General features: G+C 29.4%; 1 protein-coding gene and 1 long non-coding RNA gene across 8 annotated transcripts; one reads left to right on the plus strand and one right to left on the minus strand.

The window, feature by feature from the left end:
- The first annotated feature begins 542 nt into the window (after positions 1-542).
- On the plus strand, positions 543-6,885 carry LOC109808278 (uncharacterized). 6 transcript variants are annotated; one of them, XR_014429950.1, is made up of 9 exons: positions 543-858; positions 945-1,028; positions 1,627-1,710; positions 1,799-1,890; positions 2,104-2,283; positions 2,898-3,088; positions 3,390-3,440; positions 4,375-6,355; positions 6,450-6,885. It is a non-coding gene; the product is annotated as an uncharacterized LOC109808278 (long non-coding RNA). The 6 variants fall into 6 exon arrangements; XR_003805112.2 differs by lacking the exon at positions 4,375-6,355 and having other exon boundaries at positions 661-858; positions 6,450-6,752; XR_014429949.1 differs by lacking the exons at positions 3,390-3,440; positions 4,375-6,355; positions 6,450-6,885 and having other exon boundaries at positions 582-597; positions 753-858; positions 2,898-3,317.
- Positions 6,886-11,104: 4,219 nt separating this feature from the next.
- Positions 11,105-13,867, minus strand: LOC109808277 (protein SRG1). Of its 2 annotated transcripts, XM_020371194.3 has the most exons (5): positions 13,711-13,867; positions 13,140-13,475; positions 12,552-12,799; positions 11,906-12,230; positions 11,105-11,495 (listed from the first exon to the last, which is right to left on the minus strand). In XM_020371194.3, the coding sequence occupies exons 2-5, from the start codon at positions 13,392-13,394 to the stop codon at positions 11,253-11,255; spliced, it is 1,071 nt and encodes a 356-aa protein (XP_020226783.1). In that variant the 5' UTR covers positions 13,395-13,475; positions 13,711-13,867; the 3' UTR covers positions 11,105-11,252. The 2 variants fall into 2 exon arrangements, with proteins under 2 accessions (XP_020226783.1, XP_029129021.1); XM_029273188.2 differs by lacking the exon at positions 13,711-13,867 and having other exon boundaries at positions 13,140-13,540.
- Positions 13,868-17,612: the final 3,745 nt, after the last annotated feature.

A 17,612-nucleotide genomic window follows, 5' to 3' on the forward strand; every position in this document is an offset into this window, starting at 1 on the left:
TTATCTTTCTGTTCTTTGCTCAATATGCCAATAACTCTTTTCTTTCCCAATAGATCTCTTCCTTTTTTATATATATTAATTATAAATGAGAGATGCGTTGACTTCATGAATAATTTTACTTAGAATTTATTTTATTCAATAATTTATGTTATATATTAAATTTTAATACTTTAATCGTTAAATTTAAAATTTTAATATAAAAAAATCATTAAAAAACGTGTGGAATCATGTGACCTAACAATTTTTGGTAAAAAAGTTAAATATTTTAAATTCATTTTTTTAAAAAGATAATTTTGAAAGGATTAACATCCAAAAAAAAATGTATATATATATATAAGAAAGACTAAAGACATCCATAAATTTATATTAAAAATAAATAAATAAATATAAAAATAATCACATATAGTATAATTTTTAAGGAATATATAGGACGGACTACATGTTTTGCGTTAACAAGTGCATATATAAAATATGATACCGTCAGAGTGAGGTGCATATATATATAGAGTACGGATAAGAGTTTTTATTTATTTTTAGAACTTCTCCATGAGATAGGAACATTTTGAAGAAAATACCGATTTAAAGAAATTGACTTAGGTGTGACATTTTTTATAATTCTAAATTTAGAGTTTATATGTTGTGGCAGTTCAAACAATCTAAAATTTCTTTTTTGCAAAAATAAAATTAACTAATGCATAATCACTATTACAAAAAAAAACTATTTAACATTGTTATATTTACATTAATTTTAGTTGAACTAATATAAATCGTTATATCGCTTCGCCCTCTGCCGCGAGCAACGACAACGATCGAACCTGGTTGACAAAGTGCTGAGCCCTCTTCGACGAACAACATTAGGTAATCTTTTCTAGTTTTGTTGTTTATCTTAGGTTTTTCTTTTTGTGGTTTCGTTTCTCATTCGTGTTAGTGCTTCAAATTGATAGACGCTCTCAGATGAGGTCTCTGAAACGTGGTGGTCATCTTGGTGAAGTTCGTCGTCCACGACAGCATTTGCAGACGTGTTTGAGGTAACCCTAGAAACTCAATGATGCATATGTATTTGTTGATAATTTCTTTGGATTTGATTAGATTAAATCAAAACAATTTTATATTAATTGATTCATCTGTATTTGGTGATAATTTCTTTGGAAGTATTCACATTTCTTGCTTTTGGGGGATTTCTGTTTGTGTATATGTTTCCCGTCTGAGTTTAATACCAACAACATGGTGTAGTTTAATACAAAATTAAGTATGGGTGCGCACCTATTTAGAAAAGATGGTTGAAGCTTGCTTTATGTAGTTTTATTTAAAAGACCTGTAGAAGCTCCCACTAAGAATAGTAGATCAGTTGGAGGGTAGTCTAATTTATAGACACGAGGGAGAGTAAGAAAAACTGCAGGTGAAACCATTAAGGATTTAGAGGTTAATAGTTTGTCTTTGACCCATGTAGTTGACCTCAATTGGTGAGAAAATGCTTGGTTGTTGTCCTTGTAACTAACTAATTTGAACATGGAAGTTAATCACAATGTTAATCTTGCTTCATGATAGCATTTTTATGCTTCATGTAATCCTGTTTTGGCAGTGGCAATTTAGATTCAACATCATGAAGCTGTTTTGGATCTACAGGTGATAATTCTTGCTAGGGAATCTGGATTAAAGCTAGAATTGTCTAATATTCCAGTTGAAAGCCTTGTGCCAGAACCACTGCGAGTAAGAACCAATTTATATTGATTGTTAAGTTTTTGGTTTTAGCATGTAGCATGTTAATTGACACAGATGTTATGATGATTCTATGCAGGGTTGTGCATCAGCTCAAGAGTTTATGCAAGAGCTACCAAAATTTGATCAGGAGTTCACAAAGAAACAAGAAGATGCTGAAATGTTGGGGAAGTAAGTAAAATCAAAAGTATTCTTTGTTAAAGTATTTAAAAGAATAATTTTATTCCATATAGACCTTGATTCAAGTAAACAGAACAGTATAAGAATTGATTTATATTGGGTTTATGGCTTCCTGTTTGTGTCCTTCAAAATATATATGTATATTTTCATTATGACACCTCTCTCATATATCGCAACTCAAATTTTTATATTTGAACTCTGAAGGTCTTGAGATACGTGGGAGTTGTGGACGTGACTAATAAAAAAGGAGTGGTAGAACTGCGAAGATACAAGAAGGATCATCCGTTTGCACAATTGTTTGGGTTAGATAATATTATTGCATTTACAACAAGAAGGTATCAGGATCAGCCTCTAATAGTTCATGGGCCAGGAGATGGTGCTCAGGTCACAGCTGGTGGAATATTTTGTGATATTTTACGACTTGCTTTATATCTTGGTGCTCCATCATAAACATACTGTTGAATTGTTCCACAAAAGATGAAAAGCTACAGGAATCAATTTTAGTTTTGCATTTTGTGTTGTGTTTTTTTAAAGATCAAAGACTAAAGTGTGCATGAGCCTGAGTTAAAGGGGGAAACGAGATTTTACTCTTAATTTTATTTTGAAATAGGAACAATGTTACACTGTTACTATTATACTGTCTAGTGTCAAGTTTTTCTTTCAAGACCTCTTCATAACTTTCACTTTTAATTATTATGTACGAATTTTAGATAGTATTGATTGCTACTCGATGCCATGTATATCTATCTAGCTTGGTTGATCAAATACCTAACTTGGAAATATATGTGAAAAGAAAGAGGAAATGATAAAAGCAAGGCAATGATAAAGTAGCACCAAAAAAAAGTTCATATATTTTTTCTCCAAGTAGTAGGTATTGGTTCAAGTTCAGTGCTAGACATTTATTGTTGTACTCGTTTTGTTTTACTATGAAATCACTATATAAAATGACTAGTTGATGTTGTTATATTTTCTAAATATTTCTCCTGCTCTTGTTTCAGTTTTGAAAACAAAAGGTTTAGTGGTCCCGAGCTAAAAGGACTTGTTCCATATGATTTTGGGTGCTGAAGAAAGCTAGAAATAGCATATATATCATCTAAGAAGACTGCAATGAAGAGGCTTAGTTAATTTACATAGGGAAAGGGTGGTGTTATTTGCAAATCAATATTTCTTGACCATCTTCATTGGGATAGTAAGTTGGAATCTATTTGCTGTGTTTTAAAATTTAAGTGAAAGGGTCTACTATGTTGTTGAATATGTAGTAAAGTTTCACACTTTAAGTGTGCATGGTCTATCATGAATTTTTGGGAATTGTATACTACAACTGTTAAATTTGTGTTAGTCAGTTAGGCTGCTATTTATCATATTACTGGTTATGTAGCAAATATCATAATTGTTTATCATATTAATTTTTTTTACAACCCTGCTTATTGTTGAAGCTGCTCTGGGGGCTAGTTAATAAGTAGCATTATTTCATTTCCTTTTTCAAATAGATGGTACATTGAGAGCAGATACAGAAGGATAAAAACAAAAGGTTTAGAGAGGTGATGTTCTCTAACTTATCCATCATACCTTACCAGTAGAGAAGCAAAAAATGTATTCACTTTGTAAGGAATTTAGTCTGTTTATTTGGATTCAAATGATAGTTAGTTGAAACTTTGGCCAGCCAGAATCCAAACTATAGACTGTGATATAAACCTATTTCTGTCTCCCCAATCTCAAATGTCTTTTTTTTGTTCACGGATGTGTTGCTATAGCACCTAACTGTTGAATTTATTGTTATTGTTAGCATTAATTATGAGATGGTTAATAAATGCCAGAATATGCATGGACCATATAGTGTCTATATCTTCTGTTTATTGAATGCATGAACCATATAGTGTCTATAGACTTGATCTAAGTTTCTGCCATTTAGTAAAAATCATTTATGCTGATAGAAAAATGAGATGGTTAGAAAGGCTAGATATAATAGCAAACAATTTTGTTGCACTACCTAGGCTGAAGGAGCTTTCCAAATTGTATTATTTAAACTTACAACATTCTAAGAAAGGAATTAGGATTAGAAGAGAGTTGGATTGAAATTCACTATGCTACCAACTTGATTCTGATACTAGAAAGTAAAGAGAGTATATGGGAATTGTATATATAATAACACAGACCACGCAAGGTATATTACATTAGTTAACTAGGGAGCGAGTTTAGGATTTAATTACAATTGTAACAATGATTGTAAGCACTCATTGACTGCATTCTCACAGAAAAATATACATGATATTTTATGATGACAACTTTGCATTATAGGAACAAACAGAGTAAAACAGTAGCAACAACTAGCATAAAAATTGAGACATGGATGGAATGAACTACAAGGCTTTTTGATTTGTTCCCATCATTCAATTCTAAGGCTTTTTGGTTGAATTAGTCCTATTAGTGTCATGTATAAGTCACCGGAAATAAATAGCTTCTTTTGTGTGTTAGGGGTAGAGAATGTGTAGAAAAGAATAAAAAGAAGTTGAAGAAGAAACTTCGAGTCTGACGATGTCATGTCAAGTGTTACATTAGTTTCCATATGTGTGATATTGTTGCAAGTATGTCCCATGAAGAGTGTGACCTGCAGTTTCTAGATTGATGCATTAGTCACCATGATGATGTAATTTGATAAAATTGGCTTTGAAAATTGCATATTTAGCTTATGCTTGGTAGGAATTAAATTCTGCTGGTAAAAAATGATTCTGTATTAATATAAATAGTTATTTTTTTTTTTATTGAAATATAAGTAGTTATTTTTTTTTATTGAAATATAAATAGTTGCTATAGTATTAAAGAATTAAGAATTTTGTATAATTAACTTTTGAACCAACAATAATTAAATTAGTTAAAAATGATCAATTTTTCTGAATTCTAGTTGATAGTCTACTGTTCAAACCTAAATAAATTGTCAAAGTTAGAAGCAGAGCAAGTATATTTCCTCCAAAATAAAATGTCTTGATCTCCCCAAATAATAGTATCCTATGTATATTCTAAATTCTAGGCAGAAACAAGATTTTTTTTTTTTTTTTTACCTTTATCGATTACTAGTTTACTACCTTATGATGTGTTGTTGGATTGGGTTTTTATGTTTTTTATTTGATTTAATCAATGTTATTTTAGTTGCATCATGTTGAGTTTGACTGATCTTCTAGCCATTAAGGTTTTTGTATGTTACTGTTTGGTGCTAGAAAATCATGTGTCTAATTGGAACGTGTCAAAATTTTTTTTGTGTAATTTGTAAACAAATTTCTAAAGCTATATATATGTTCATTATAGGTAATCAGAAAGAATCCAAAAATAAGCATGATTTTTTTTTTAAGAATCCAAAAAATATGCTTAAATCTACATCGATTTCAGAACCGAGGTAAAAATGTATACATTTTCTAAGTCGCTCTATTCTACATAGGTTTTAGAACCGATGTAGATGACTTTAGAGAACCGATGTAGAATATGCATCTTGTAGTAGTGAATATTTCAAAACAATTACACTTTATTGAGGTATAAAGTTGGAAGAAAGAATGTTTAAGGATTATGAAGGTGTTGATGTTCAAGATGATAGTGTCACATCTTTATTGAGGGATGATTATGGACATTGTAAAGTGTAGAAAATAATTGCAACTTGTATGCTTGATCTTTAGTTTTTCCTTATAGAAGAATTGCTCCCATTTTCAAGCTTTTTACCTCAAAATGCCAAGGAAAAAATTCAATAGCTATTGAGTTAGTCTTGCATAATTGAGAAACTGAAATTAATTAGATTTTAGATGTCAGAGAGAACATGTAAGATTTTGGAAAGATGAAGAGGCTAGGGATGATAGGGTGAGTTGGTTAGTTGAGCCATGACGTGTGATGGAAAAACCCTTATCATTGGTATTGTGGAGTTGATCTGGGTAAGTGTAATCATTGGAGATGGAGAGATGACTAATGTCATTGGTCACATGGTGAGATGTTCCAGAGTCAAGAAATCAAGAGTTGTCAAAATGGACCTCGTGTTGACTATGGTTGGCTTGATGGTGAGGATGATTAACTAGAAAACCATGTAGTCGATAATATATATGTTTTGGCAATACAGTGTTTATAGCCTTGACTATTATCTCTAGAAGAAGAGCTACTACGATTTGATGAAGAATACTGCTTGTTATGGTTTGACCTTGAGGGTGATTTGTACAATTGGAAGTGGCATGAAAAGATTGTTGTTGACATTTATCATGTTGCATGAAAATTTCAAAATCTACTAACTTGTCAAAAAAGTTCATCAAACAAAAAAAAAAAAGTGTCTCTAGCGTGAATTGAGGCTGTGAATTCACAAAACGATGGTTCGAGACCATTCAGAGCAACAATGACAAGACAAATGTCATCAACAAGATGATTAATAAGAGCAATTTCATCCTCTATTAGTCAAATTGAACACAAATAATCACTGACATTAGAGGTACTTTTGGTGACAAATGAAAGATGTTTTTTTAGAGACATTACATGAGTGTGAGACCTATTCACATAGTGTTTGTTTAACCTCATCCATGCAGCAACAAAAGAAGTAGTTGAGGTCATGACAAGTTGTGCATCAGGGCAACGAGGACCAAGAAGAGCGAGGAACACATAATGATCTTAATGTTTCTAATAGGTGTAAGAAGGGTTGACAATGATCGCATCTCCTTCACCGCTAGTTGTAGAGGGACAAGGTGTATTGTCAAAAATGTACCCGTAAAAATCATGGGCCTATAAAAGATAAGTTATTTGAGTATGTCAAAGTATGATGATTGTTAGAATTGACTTTAATGAGAAGAGTGTATGCAGTGACAAGTTCTACAAGTGCAATGTTAGTTGAGAAAACTATAGGTAAATCAAGAAACAAGTATAAAACTATAGGCTAATCTAATGCCATATAAATAATAAAAAAATCAAAATTCCTTTTTTTAATATTTGCAGTACAACGAATATATATACATGAATAAAGAATAAATATCTAAAAAAATACAAATAAATATCTAAAAGATATGATAAAATATTAATTACAATCATTTGAATAATACAACTATAATATCTTAACTATAATTACACGAACAGTAAAAATAAGTTTAATTTTTATTGCAATTATTTTTATGATTTTTTTATCTAAAAAAATTAAGCATTTACAAATTTTCAAGTTTATAAAATAATTTTCTTAAACAATTCTACAGTTGAGTGACACAAAGTAGGGATGAATCCACCTTTGTGGAAGTGGGGACAAATGTCTCCACTAAATATTTTATGTCAATTATTTTATATATATATATATATATATATATATATATATTATAATAAAATAATTATTTACCATGTTAAAAACTAAGTATTCCATTACCTTTTAAGTTTTATGTTGTAAAAAATGTTAAAATCAAAATATTATTTTTGAAGTGTTTTTTTCAAAAAAAATACATCTGAGCATAGTTTATTAACTTCATTTTTCTTAAAAATAAATGGATGTGAGTTATCAAATGTATGTGAGATTTGTTATATATATCTTCTTTTTTTAAAAGGAGTATACTAGGAAACTATAACCGTAATATTTTTAAAAATGTACTTAGATATAACTTGTTAACTTACTTTTTTTTAAGAAAAAAATAAGTAATTATAAATTAACAAACTCATGTGTATGTGCACGTGTGTCATGTTATACTTTTTTTTATAAAATAGACAAAGTTTTAATGTGAGAAATAAATAGTTAAATGATTATTTTGTTACTTATAAAAAGAAAAATAATTTTAAAAATATTAAAAATGAGTAAATCATTAAGTATTTTTAAAATATAAAATATCATTAAAAAATAATTTAAAAATATTTTTTATTTTAAAAATATAATTATTTATTTATTACTATAAATATGTATATAAAAATTATCTTACTACTTAAAATTTGTAGATCTGTGACCGACACAAAATCTCGAAAACATAATTTTGGGAAGGAATATGGATTGGCATAGTGAACGGTATTTCACTTAACTCCCAAAACCTAAAAGTCAAATCGCACTTATCGACTGTGTCATGTTCACTTCCACTTTCAAATTTCTTCTTGTCTTTGCACATATGTTGTTGACTATGCATCCTTTTATTACAGATTTCTACGATCAAATTTCTTAATCCTTAGCCCGATACAACTTCAAATAATATATGTTTTTTTTTTTAAAATGATAGTACATGCTCGTATTTAGAAATCGTGAACTTTGTTGAGGGTTAAGTAATTTAAAAATAATAAAAATGCGGATATTATACATCGATTTAATTTTTTCATTATTAGTTAATTTTATGATATATTTCGGCCTAATAATTAACACAATTTTTTGACAATTAGTTTTACTTTTCAACAAATGGAGGAAAAAAGTTATGGATGGATGACGAACACCGAGTGAGATGCATGAACCACAACTTCAATAGAGAGACGTGTTTGGTTTTAATTTTATTTTGATGCTTTAATGTGACCATTAGTGGGAATTAATAGCCATAGGGACGATGATTGTTTCCATCAAATTAACAAGTCAAATTACGTTACATGTCTACGTCATGTCGTCATGGGCATTAATACACGCCTTTAATATTCATTCTACGGTTTATTTATTGCTTAGAGAAGTTGAGATACTTTATTTTCTTAATACTTACATAAATGAAATATTAAAAGTTGTCGATGATTATTTAGAAAGAATTTGAGATATTATATTTTTTGAATACTTAAAGGACATAATAAGTTACTAAAAAGTGAAAATAAAAAATAGTTACGTATTTTGATTTTTTTTATAATAGGTATATATTATTTTTCTCGTATATAAAATGTACTAAATTGTTATGTATACTACATTTATTCTTTTTGAATTGTCAGTACTTTTTAGCAAAAATTTATTTTTATTTAATTATAGTTTTCAAAATTTAAGATTATTGATATAATTTGATCTCTTCTTATATATAGAGGAAGAAAAAAAAAACACTTACTCTAATAATAAGTTTTGATAGGCTTGCCTTACTTGATAACTTATGTCTATATTAAATTTTAGTGATTTAATTGTTAAATTAAAAGTTTTTAATGTAAAAATCAAGTCTATAAATTTTTTAAATATTTGAGAACCATATGATATTTTGTTATATAGATTCAAACCAATTTATATATATAGTAATTTTATGACCATTCATATCAATTTGAATTAATAAAAGGAAGTATCAAATAGTTTTAAATTTTGTAAAAATTTGCGAGTTTGATAAATGTATTAAGAAATTTTAATTTAATGGTTGAACCATTGAAATTTGATGTAAAATATGAGCTATTGAATATGTGTGTGTGTGTGTGTTGAGAGATCAAATGACAATAATGTAACTTTTTACAAACTATTATGGTTCAATAATTTTCAATTTAATGATTATTTTTCATATCTCATCGTTAAATTAAAAGTTTCTTAATTTTAGATCATATATACAAAATTTTATATTAATCCAAAATGATTTGATACCTAATTCATATAAATTAAAATTATAATTTATATATGATTCAAAATGATTTTATATGTCATCCATATATACAAAATTGACGTAATATACACATTTTAAAATATACTAAAATATGAATAATTTGATCACCAACAAATTATTGTGCAACTTTAATAAAATTTTTAAATTTGATTTATACATTAAGAACTTTAAATTCAACGGTTAGATCGTTAAAATTTGATGTAGAACATTAATTATTGAACGGAATAAATATACTTACTCCTGAAGTAAATATATCATCTTTGTGTGTGTGTGTGTGTGTGTGTATATATATATATATATATATATATATATATATATATGAGGAGAGATCCTTTTATTCTAGGAATAAGTCTACTTAGACTTACCCTGATCAAAGTTGCCAAAAATTCAGGCACTCCAAGTTAGAAGAACTTTCTCAAAGCTACCAAAAATTCGCTTTGAGCAAGTCAAGTTACAAAGCATTACTAGAGAAGATCATGCATGCTCGCTCAAAGCGAGTTTAGAGGACCTCTGAGCGAGTAGACATCACAAGCCCAATTGAAAAAAAAACCATTTAGAATCTTATAAAATTAGGGTTTGAGATAATAAAAAGACACTCCATATATTGTATAGTTTAATTTTTTAGAGAATAAAGGGAGTTGTTGTTGGGGATTAGCGTAACTGACTTTACTCCATGTAATTCTTCTTATTCTTATTCAATAAAGTATTTATGTAGTTAATCCTTTTACTCTTGTGCTTAATGCTTGTTGTAACTTGATCAACCTCTTTATGATTTTATAATTTTTAATTGAGATTGTGAAACCTTTTTTAAAATTACGACCTAGATAAAATGTTGATAACATTTATTATCAAGGAATTGGAATAAATCTTATTAGTTGACTTTTGAACCTTTGATCTTAATGCAAGTTGATTAACAAACTTCACCAAGGAATTGAGATTTTCCTTAAGCAACCTAGAATTTATTACATAAGGAATTAGGATTAAAATATTTTCGTTGATTGTTAAATTAACTTAATAATAATTAAAATTGAATAATAATATTGAAAAAGGATATGTATGAAAAAGGTTAGTGAAATCAATCCCTGATATCTTTTATTTTAAATTTTAAATTATATTTTCAATCTTTTTATATGTTCTTTATCTTTATTGCATTATTCAAATAATTCTATTTTTTTCTTTTCCCTAATTAGTATTAAATTAGATTAATTAATCGTAGCACAAGTTTATGTGGGTTCAATGTTTTGACTTTTGCCTTCTTTACTATTATATTAATTGGTATACTTATTAAATGTGTATCAACTTTCTTTAATTTTTTAAAATAATGCAACAAAATTAAAAATAAAATATTAATTTTTTTAAGATCTTGACATAGATAAGAATGATTAACTTTTTAAATTTTGATTTATTTGATTATAAAATATTCATAGGTTCCTATTAAAACTTTCTTTTAAAAAATTATTAAATTATTAAATTATTTAATTATTAAGAACACAATCATATTTTATAAATTTGACACCATTTTAGTAACTTTGATAGCTTTTTTAATTTTTTTTTTAATTTTCGCACTAGTATTCTAAAACTTCGTCTTAAACTAATCTAAATCCTAAACCCTAAACCTTAAAAATTGACTAAGGATTGTTTCCACCAAAGATCCATTGTTTGAACAATTCAATTTTGAGTTCGATATCTAGTTTAAATAATTTGAATGATATTCAATTCAATTACAAGGATAATAATAGCAAACTATATCAAGCATGATGCCCTTGGTCAACAATTAATCCAGCAATGGCATGTAATAGTAACACGCCAGTGATCTTAATCACTTCAAAAGTTATACTATATTCTCATGGTGTCTATGTATGATTTTCCTTCAAGTTTACGACCAAATAGGTTCTCCAAATACTCCCTTAATTCAATTCTTTTGAACCGTGCTGGTCTTTCTTCAGTGACCAAGCTTGCAGCAGGACCTATCAGCCCATCATGTTTTGACAAGTGGAATGTTGCAATTGAAATCCTTTCTTTTTCAGAGTTCACCATTGCACGATGCTCCACACTTCGATATATCCCATTAGTTATAATCTTCCATGTAAAAATGCAAACAAAACCAAAAACAACCAAGGAAGAGTTAAGTTAGATCAGATTTATATCAGTATGTTTAGATGCAAGTTAAAAGCATTTTTAAGAATTTTGATATAAAAAATGAAGAGTTATTTCCAATATAAATTTTTTTAAAAATACTTCTAAACTTGTATATAAACAGACTATTAATTTTGGTCATTGGATGATCATATCATATAAATGAATAATTTAAGACACCAGAAGTACGAACCAATCTAAATTATATAGAAAAAGATTTGATTTTAGAAGGCTTATGTTATAAAAGTAGACTTCTATATTTTCAGACACAATTACATTATTGAAATTTCAGGAATCTTGTTAAACCATATTATAAACCATAGATATAAATGGAATATGGGTACATATATTACCTCTAGCATGTCTCCAATGTTTACAATGAAGGTGTTAGGAAGGGGTTTGACAGGAACCCAAGTGCCATCTTTCCTTACCTGAAGACCTTCTACTTCACTAACTTGTAGGAGTATAGTGAGACCAACTCCATCTGAATGGGGTGTGAGGCCAATAACCTTCTCTGGTTCAGGACATGGAGGGTAATAGTTCATTCTCATAGACTGTATCCCATCTTCAAATATCTCTCCCATTTCTGTTTCTCCCATCTTCAGAGCTTTTCCCATTTGTTCAACAACAGCCATGGCTAGATTTTTAACTTCCTGTGAGTAAAGTTCTAAAGTGTCCCTGCATGACAGAGCAGGGATTTACCTTAGCATGCAAGCTCATTGAAATATGAGTGTATATGTAATCACAGAAGAAAGAAAGAGAGTTTAACCAAGTTGGAGTGTATATGTAGTTGGCATAAGTAATAGTAACTAATGTTCTTAAATCAAATTGTTCATAATTCAATTCTTAATCATAAATATAAAATAAATTATATTGAGAGGATAATACATTAATAATTATATTGTGTGTGTCATGTGAAAATTAGTCATTACTTTTAGTTGTAGATACTTAATATTAATATTATGTTAAAAAAGAGAGGGAGAAAAGAGGGAAGCAAACCTAAAAGGAAGAGGGAGTTGTGGAAATAAGTGAGGCATCCTCAATTGCTTTGGAAGAGTGGTCATAAAGAAAAGGTCAGCCCAATCAAGTTTTTGGTCTTCACTCACAACAAATGCTTGTCCAAATCCCTCTACATGTTGTGGACTCTGCCAAAGCTTTCTCTTCTCTGACATTGGAAGGTTGAAAAAATCTTGAATCTCCAACTTCACTTTCTCCACCAAGGAAGAGCTAACACCATGGTTTATCAGCTATAACAAGATTAACAACTAAATCAATCAAAGATTAAATTTTTATTCATTGTCACTATCAATAAATAAACAATAATGTTAATTATGATTTTTAAAGTAGTTAATACAAAAATCAATAAACTTATTAGTTATTATTCATAGAAATTTTTTATTGATGGATAGTGTTAAATCAATTTACTATGTTCCTGCATTTACTATTTTCTCTTTAGCAAATATGTATAGTTTTATCTATAACTGATTTGTTTTATTGAACTTTAATTTTTTACAGTCCAGAATCAAACAGATCAAAAGAGGTGTTTGCAGTTACAAAAGAAATTGAAGGATAGAGAAAGAAAGTGACCTGAAAGAATCCCCATTCTTTGCAAGCAAGGTGAAGCTTATCCAATTCTGAACTCCCAGATTCATGAGAAAGCAAGTTCTGCATGTCAATAACTGGAATCTCAAGTGTACTGTTAGGTTCTTCAGAGATGAGCACCATGTCTTCATGTTGAGGCTGAATATATCTTTGTGGAACACTAGACAAATTCTGTTTAGCCAATTCTTGAACTGATGGTACCAAGAGTGAAGTCCCTGATGGGTTCTTGATTTCTGCCATGGCTTTACTATGTCCTATGTTGTTCTCAAATAACAAGCAACTCAAGTTTTGATCTTTTCCCCTACACCTACTTTACCAATCCTGTGAATAATTAAATACAAACTCAAATTCATTTCAATTAAGTGCGTGTTTGCTTTAGATTTAGAAATGTGATTTTTTATTCTCTCTCCACGTTTACAAGACGTAGAAGCTACAATTTTTTGCTTCTCATAAACGTGAATTTTCACGTCTAAAAACTAAAGCAAACACGCACTAAAAATGTGAAAAATGTGTAACATTAATGGTTTGTGAGGACTTTTGGGGAAGAGTGACTTACAATATTTGACCATAATTATGCCAAGGAAAGGATGGACATGATCTTGAGTAAAAGTAAGGCCTTAAATTCGACACTAGTTTGCTTTTATTAATTGCAAGCCATCGAAAATTCATATTTGTTGCATCATATCCACGTTCACCAGCACTACGCACATTTTCCTTTTCTTAAGAGATGTTAAATTCAAATTTGTTGCATCATATCCACGTTCACTAGCGCTACGCACATTTTCCTTTGAGAAATTTTATGGTACCTGTAATATCCCAAAATTTTATTCAAATGAAAAGAGTTATTTATTATGTGAATAAGTATTTTATTCCCGTATTTTACTATTCATGTATATGTATTTTACTATTTACATATACGTGTTTTACTATTTATGTATACGTATTTATGAATAGTATTTTACTATTCTATGAATAGTAATTTTGCAAAAATCGTAAGCCCTTACGTCAGAACCTCAAATTATTTGGATGAATAGTATTTTACTATTCATGAATAGTAATTATATTATTATTTTAATGAATAGTGCATAGTGCATAGTAACTTCAAAATTTCTATAAATAGGGGCCTAAGGTTTTGAAAATTCAGAATTCTAGAGAGAAGGAAATTCTAGAGAAATAGAGAGAGAAAGTAAGAGAGAGAAGGAGAAAGAAAAGGAGGTTCTGCTCCAGTGCCTTGTTTAAGGAGAAAGAGGAAGAGATTTTGCCCTAATTCCGATTCCTTTTTAAGGAAAGAGAAGAGGAGATTCTACCCAAGTTTTAGAGAGATATTGCGCTAGTTCCAACTCCTACTTATCCAGGTAAGGGGGGAGTGGGAAACCTTGCTTGGGGGTGTAGAAATAATTGTTAAATAGTCTGTTTGTTGGATTGGCTCCCGATCCCTTGTCTGTTGTTTGATTATTTGAATATACATTATTACTGTGTTTTGTTTGTACTACTTGATTTTCTTGTTGCGGTAATTAATAATTATAATTAATGGATAACTTCACTTTTACTATTCTAAAATATTCATTGAATGGAAGACTAAGTCTCCTATTAACTTATAAATTTAGACTTTATTATCTAAATGGAAGGCCGAGCCTCCTTATTTTCATTAAGCTTCCTATTTTACTTAAGGATTTAATTATACAAGGAGATATAAATTATATGATCCCTAAAGACCTTTGAACTATTGGACCCTTGACTTAATGACCTTTGGACTGTTGAACTGTTGGACTGTTGGACAATGGACTATTGGACTATTGAACCTTTGGACTATGGGACTATTGAATTATTGGACTTTTGGACTATTGGACTAATAAAATATAATATAAGTATGAATTATGCTTATGATATAGTGTATTATAGGAAATACTGTAACATGTTAAATGTTAAGTTTATGATTGTATGACATGCATCATATGCATATATACTCCAGGTGTGCCGCTGAGGCCGCATACCCACGACTAACAAGGTGTACCTTTGGGTCACCCATGATATGCTAACAAGGTGTGCCTTTGGGTCACCAATGATGTAACCAGGTGTTCCTTTGGGTCACCCACGATATGCTAACTAGGTGTGCCTTAGGGTCACCAATGATGATATGTGAACTTCCGTATGGCGCCACATGCATATATTTATGTGAACTTCCGTATGGCGCCACATGCAATGATGTCATAGACTCAACTCATAAATATATGCATGTAGCGCCATACGGAAGTTCACATATCATCATTGGTGACCCTAAGGCACACCTAGTTAGCATATCGTGGGTGACCCAAAGGAACACCTGGTTACATCATTGGTGACACAAAGGCACACCTTGTTAGCATATCATGGGTGACCCAAAGGTACACCTTGTTAGTCGTGGGTATGCGGCCTCAGCGGCACACCTGGAGTATATATGCATATGATGCATGTCATACAATCATAAACTTAACATTTAACATGTTACAGTATTTCCTATAATACACTATATCATAAGCATAATTCATACTTATATTATATTTTATTAGTCCAATAGTCCAAAAGTCCAATAATTCAATAGTCCCATAGTCCAAAGGTTCAATAGTCCAATAGTCCATTGTCCAACAGTCCAACAGTTCAACAGTCCAAAGGTCATTAAGTCAAGGGTCCAATAGTTCAAAGGTCTTTAGGGATCATATAATTTATATCTCCTTGTATAATTAAATCCTTAAGTAAAATAGGAAGCTTAATGAAAATAAGGAGGCTCGGCCTTCCATTTAGATAATAAAGTCTAAATTTATAAGTTAATAGGAGACTTAGTCTTCCATTCAATGAATATTTTAGAATAGTAAAAGTGAAGTTATCCATTAATTATAATTATTAATTACCGCAATAAGAAAATCAAGTAGTACAAACAAAACACAGTAATAATGTATATTCAAATAATCAAACAACAGACAAGGGATCGGGAGCCAATCCAACAAACAGACTATTTAACAATTATTTCTACACCCCCAAGCAAGGTTTCCCACTCCCCCCTTACCTGGATAAGTAGGAGTTGGAACTAGCGCAATATCTCTCTAAAACTTGGGTAGAATCTCCTCTTCTCTTTCCTTAAAAAGGAATCGGAATTAGGGCAGAATCTCTTCCTCTTTCTCCTTAAACAAGGCACTGGAGCAGAACCTCCTTTTCTTTCTCCTTCTCTCTCTTACTTTCTCTCTCTATTTCTCTAGAATTTCCTTCTCTCTAGAATTCTGAATTTTCAAAACCTTAGGCTCTATTTATAGAAATTTTGAAGTTACTATGCACTATGCACTATTCATTAAAATAATAATATAATTACTATTCATGAATAGTAAAATACTATTCATCCAAATAATTTGAGGTTCTGACGTAAGGGCTTACGATTTTTGCAAAATTACTATTCATATGAATAGTAAAATACTATTCATAAATACATATACATAAATAGTAAAATACGTATATGTAAATAGTAAAATACATATACATGAATAGTAAAATACGGGAATAAAATACTTATTCACATAATAAATAACTCTTTTCATTTGAATAAAATTTTGGGATATTACATTTTTTCTACACCCCCAAGCAAGGTTTCCCACTCCCCCCTTACCTGGATAAGTAGGAGTTGGAACTAGCGCAATATCTCTCTAAAACTTGGGCAGAATCTCCTCTTCTCTTTCCTTAAAAAGGAATCGGAATTAGGGCAGAATTTCTTCCTCTTTCTCCTTAAACAAGGCACTGGAGCAGAACCTCCTTTTCTTTCTCCTTCTCTCTCTTACTTTCTCTCTCTATTTCTCTAGAATTTCCTTCTCTCTAGAATTCTGAATTTTCAAAACCTTAGGCCCCTATTTATAGAAATTTTGAAGTTACTATGCACTATGCACTATTCATTAAAATAATAATATAATTACTATTCATGAATAGTAAAATACTATTCATCCAAATAATTTGAGGTTCTGATGTAAGGGCTTACGTTTTTTGCAAAATTACTATTCATATGAATAGTAAAATACTATTCATAAATACGTATACATAAATAGTAAAATACGTATATGTAAATAGTAAAATACATATACATGAATAGTAAAATACGGGAATAAAATACTTATTCACATAATAAATAACTCTTTTCATTTGAATAAAATTTTGGGATATTACAGTACCCATCTTATTTGAGAGGGTACCGGTACAGTCTTTTATATTTTATATTTTTAATAATTTATTTAAATAATATTTATGATATTTTATTCTTTTAATTTTTAAATTATTTAGTCATTTTATTTTTATTTTATATATTCTAATTTATTTGTAATAATATTATTATATATTTAAATAGTTTAATTTTAATAATTTTTAAGTATATTTTTATCTTTTCACTTAAAATTTTTAAATTTTTATATTTTAATTTTAATAATTTTTTAAGTATATATTTTA

This window comes from Cajanus cajan, chromosome 10 (assembly GCF_000230855.2).
Source record: "Cajanus cajan strain Asha chromosome 10, NIPB_CcT2T_4, whole genome shotgun sequence".
Classification (NCBI taxonomy): domain Eukaryota; kingdom Viridiplantae; phylum Streptophyta; class Magnoliopsida; order Fabales; family Fabaceae; genus Cajanus; species Cajanus cajan.

What these genes read in the sequence shown, in the direction of transcription:
- LOC109808277 (XM_020371194.3), bottom strand. Translation starts at nt 13,394, where the DNA reads ATGGCAGAAATCAAGAACCCATCAGGGACTTCACTCTTGGTACCATCA. An exon ending in AAGAATGGGGATTCTTTCAG is followed by an intron (nt 12,800 to 13,139) that starts GTCACTTTCTTT and finishes ATCTTGTTATAG; the next exon opens with CTGATAAACCATGGTGTTAG. An exon ending in ACATTGGAGACATGCTAGAG is followed by an intron (nt 11,496 to 11,905) that starts GTAATATATGTA and finishes TTTACATGGAAG; the next exon opens with ATTATAACTAATGGGATATA.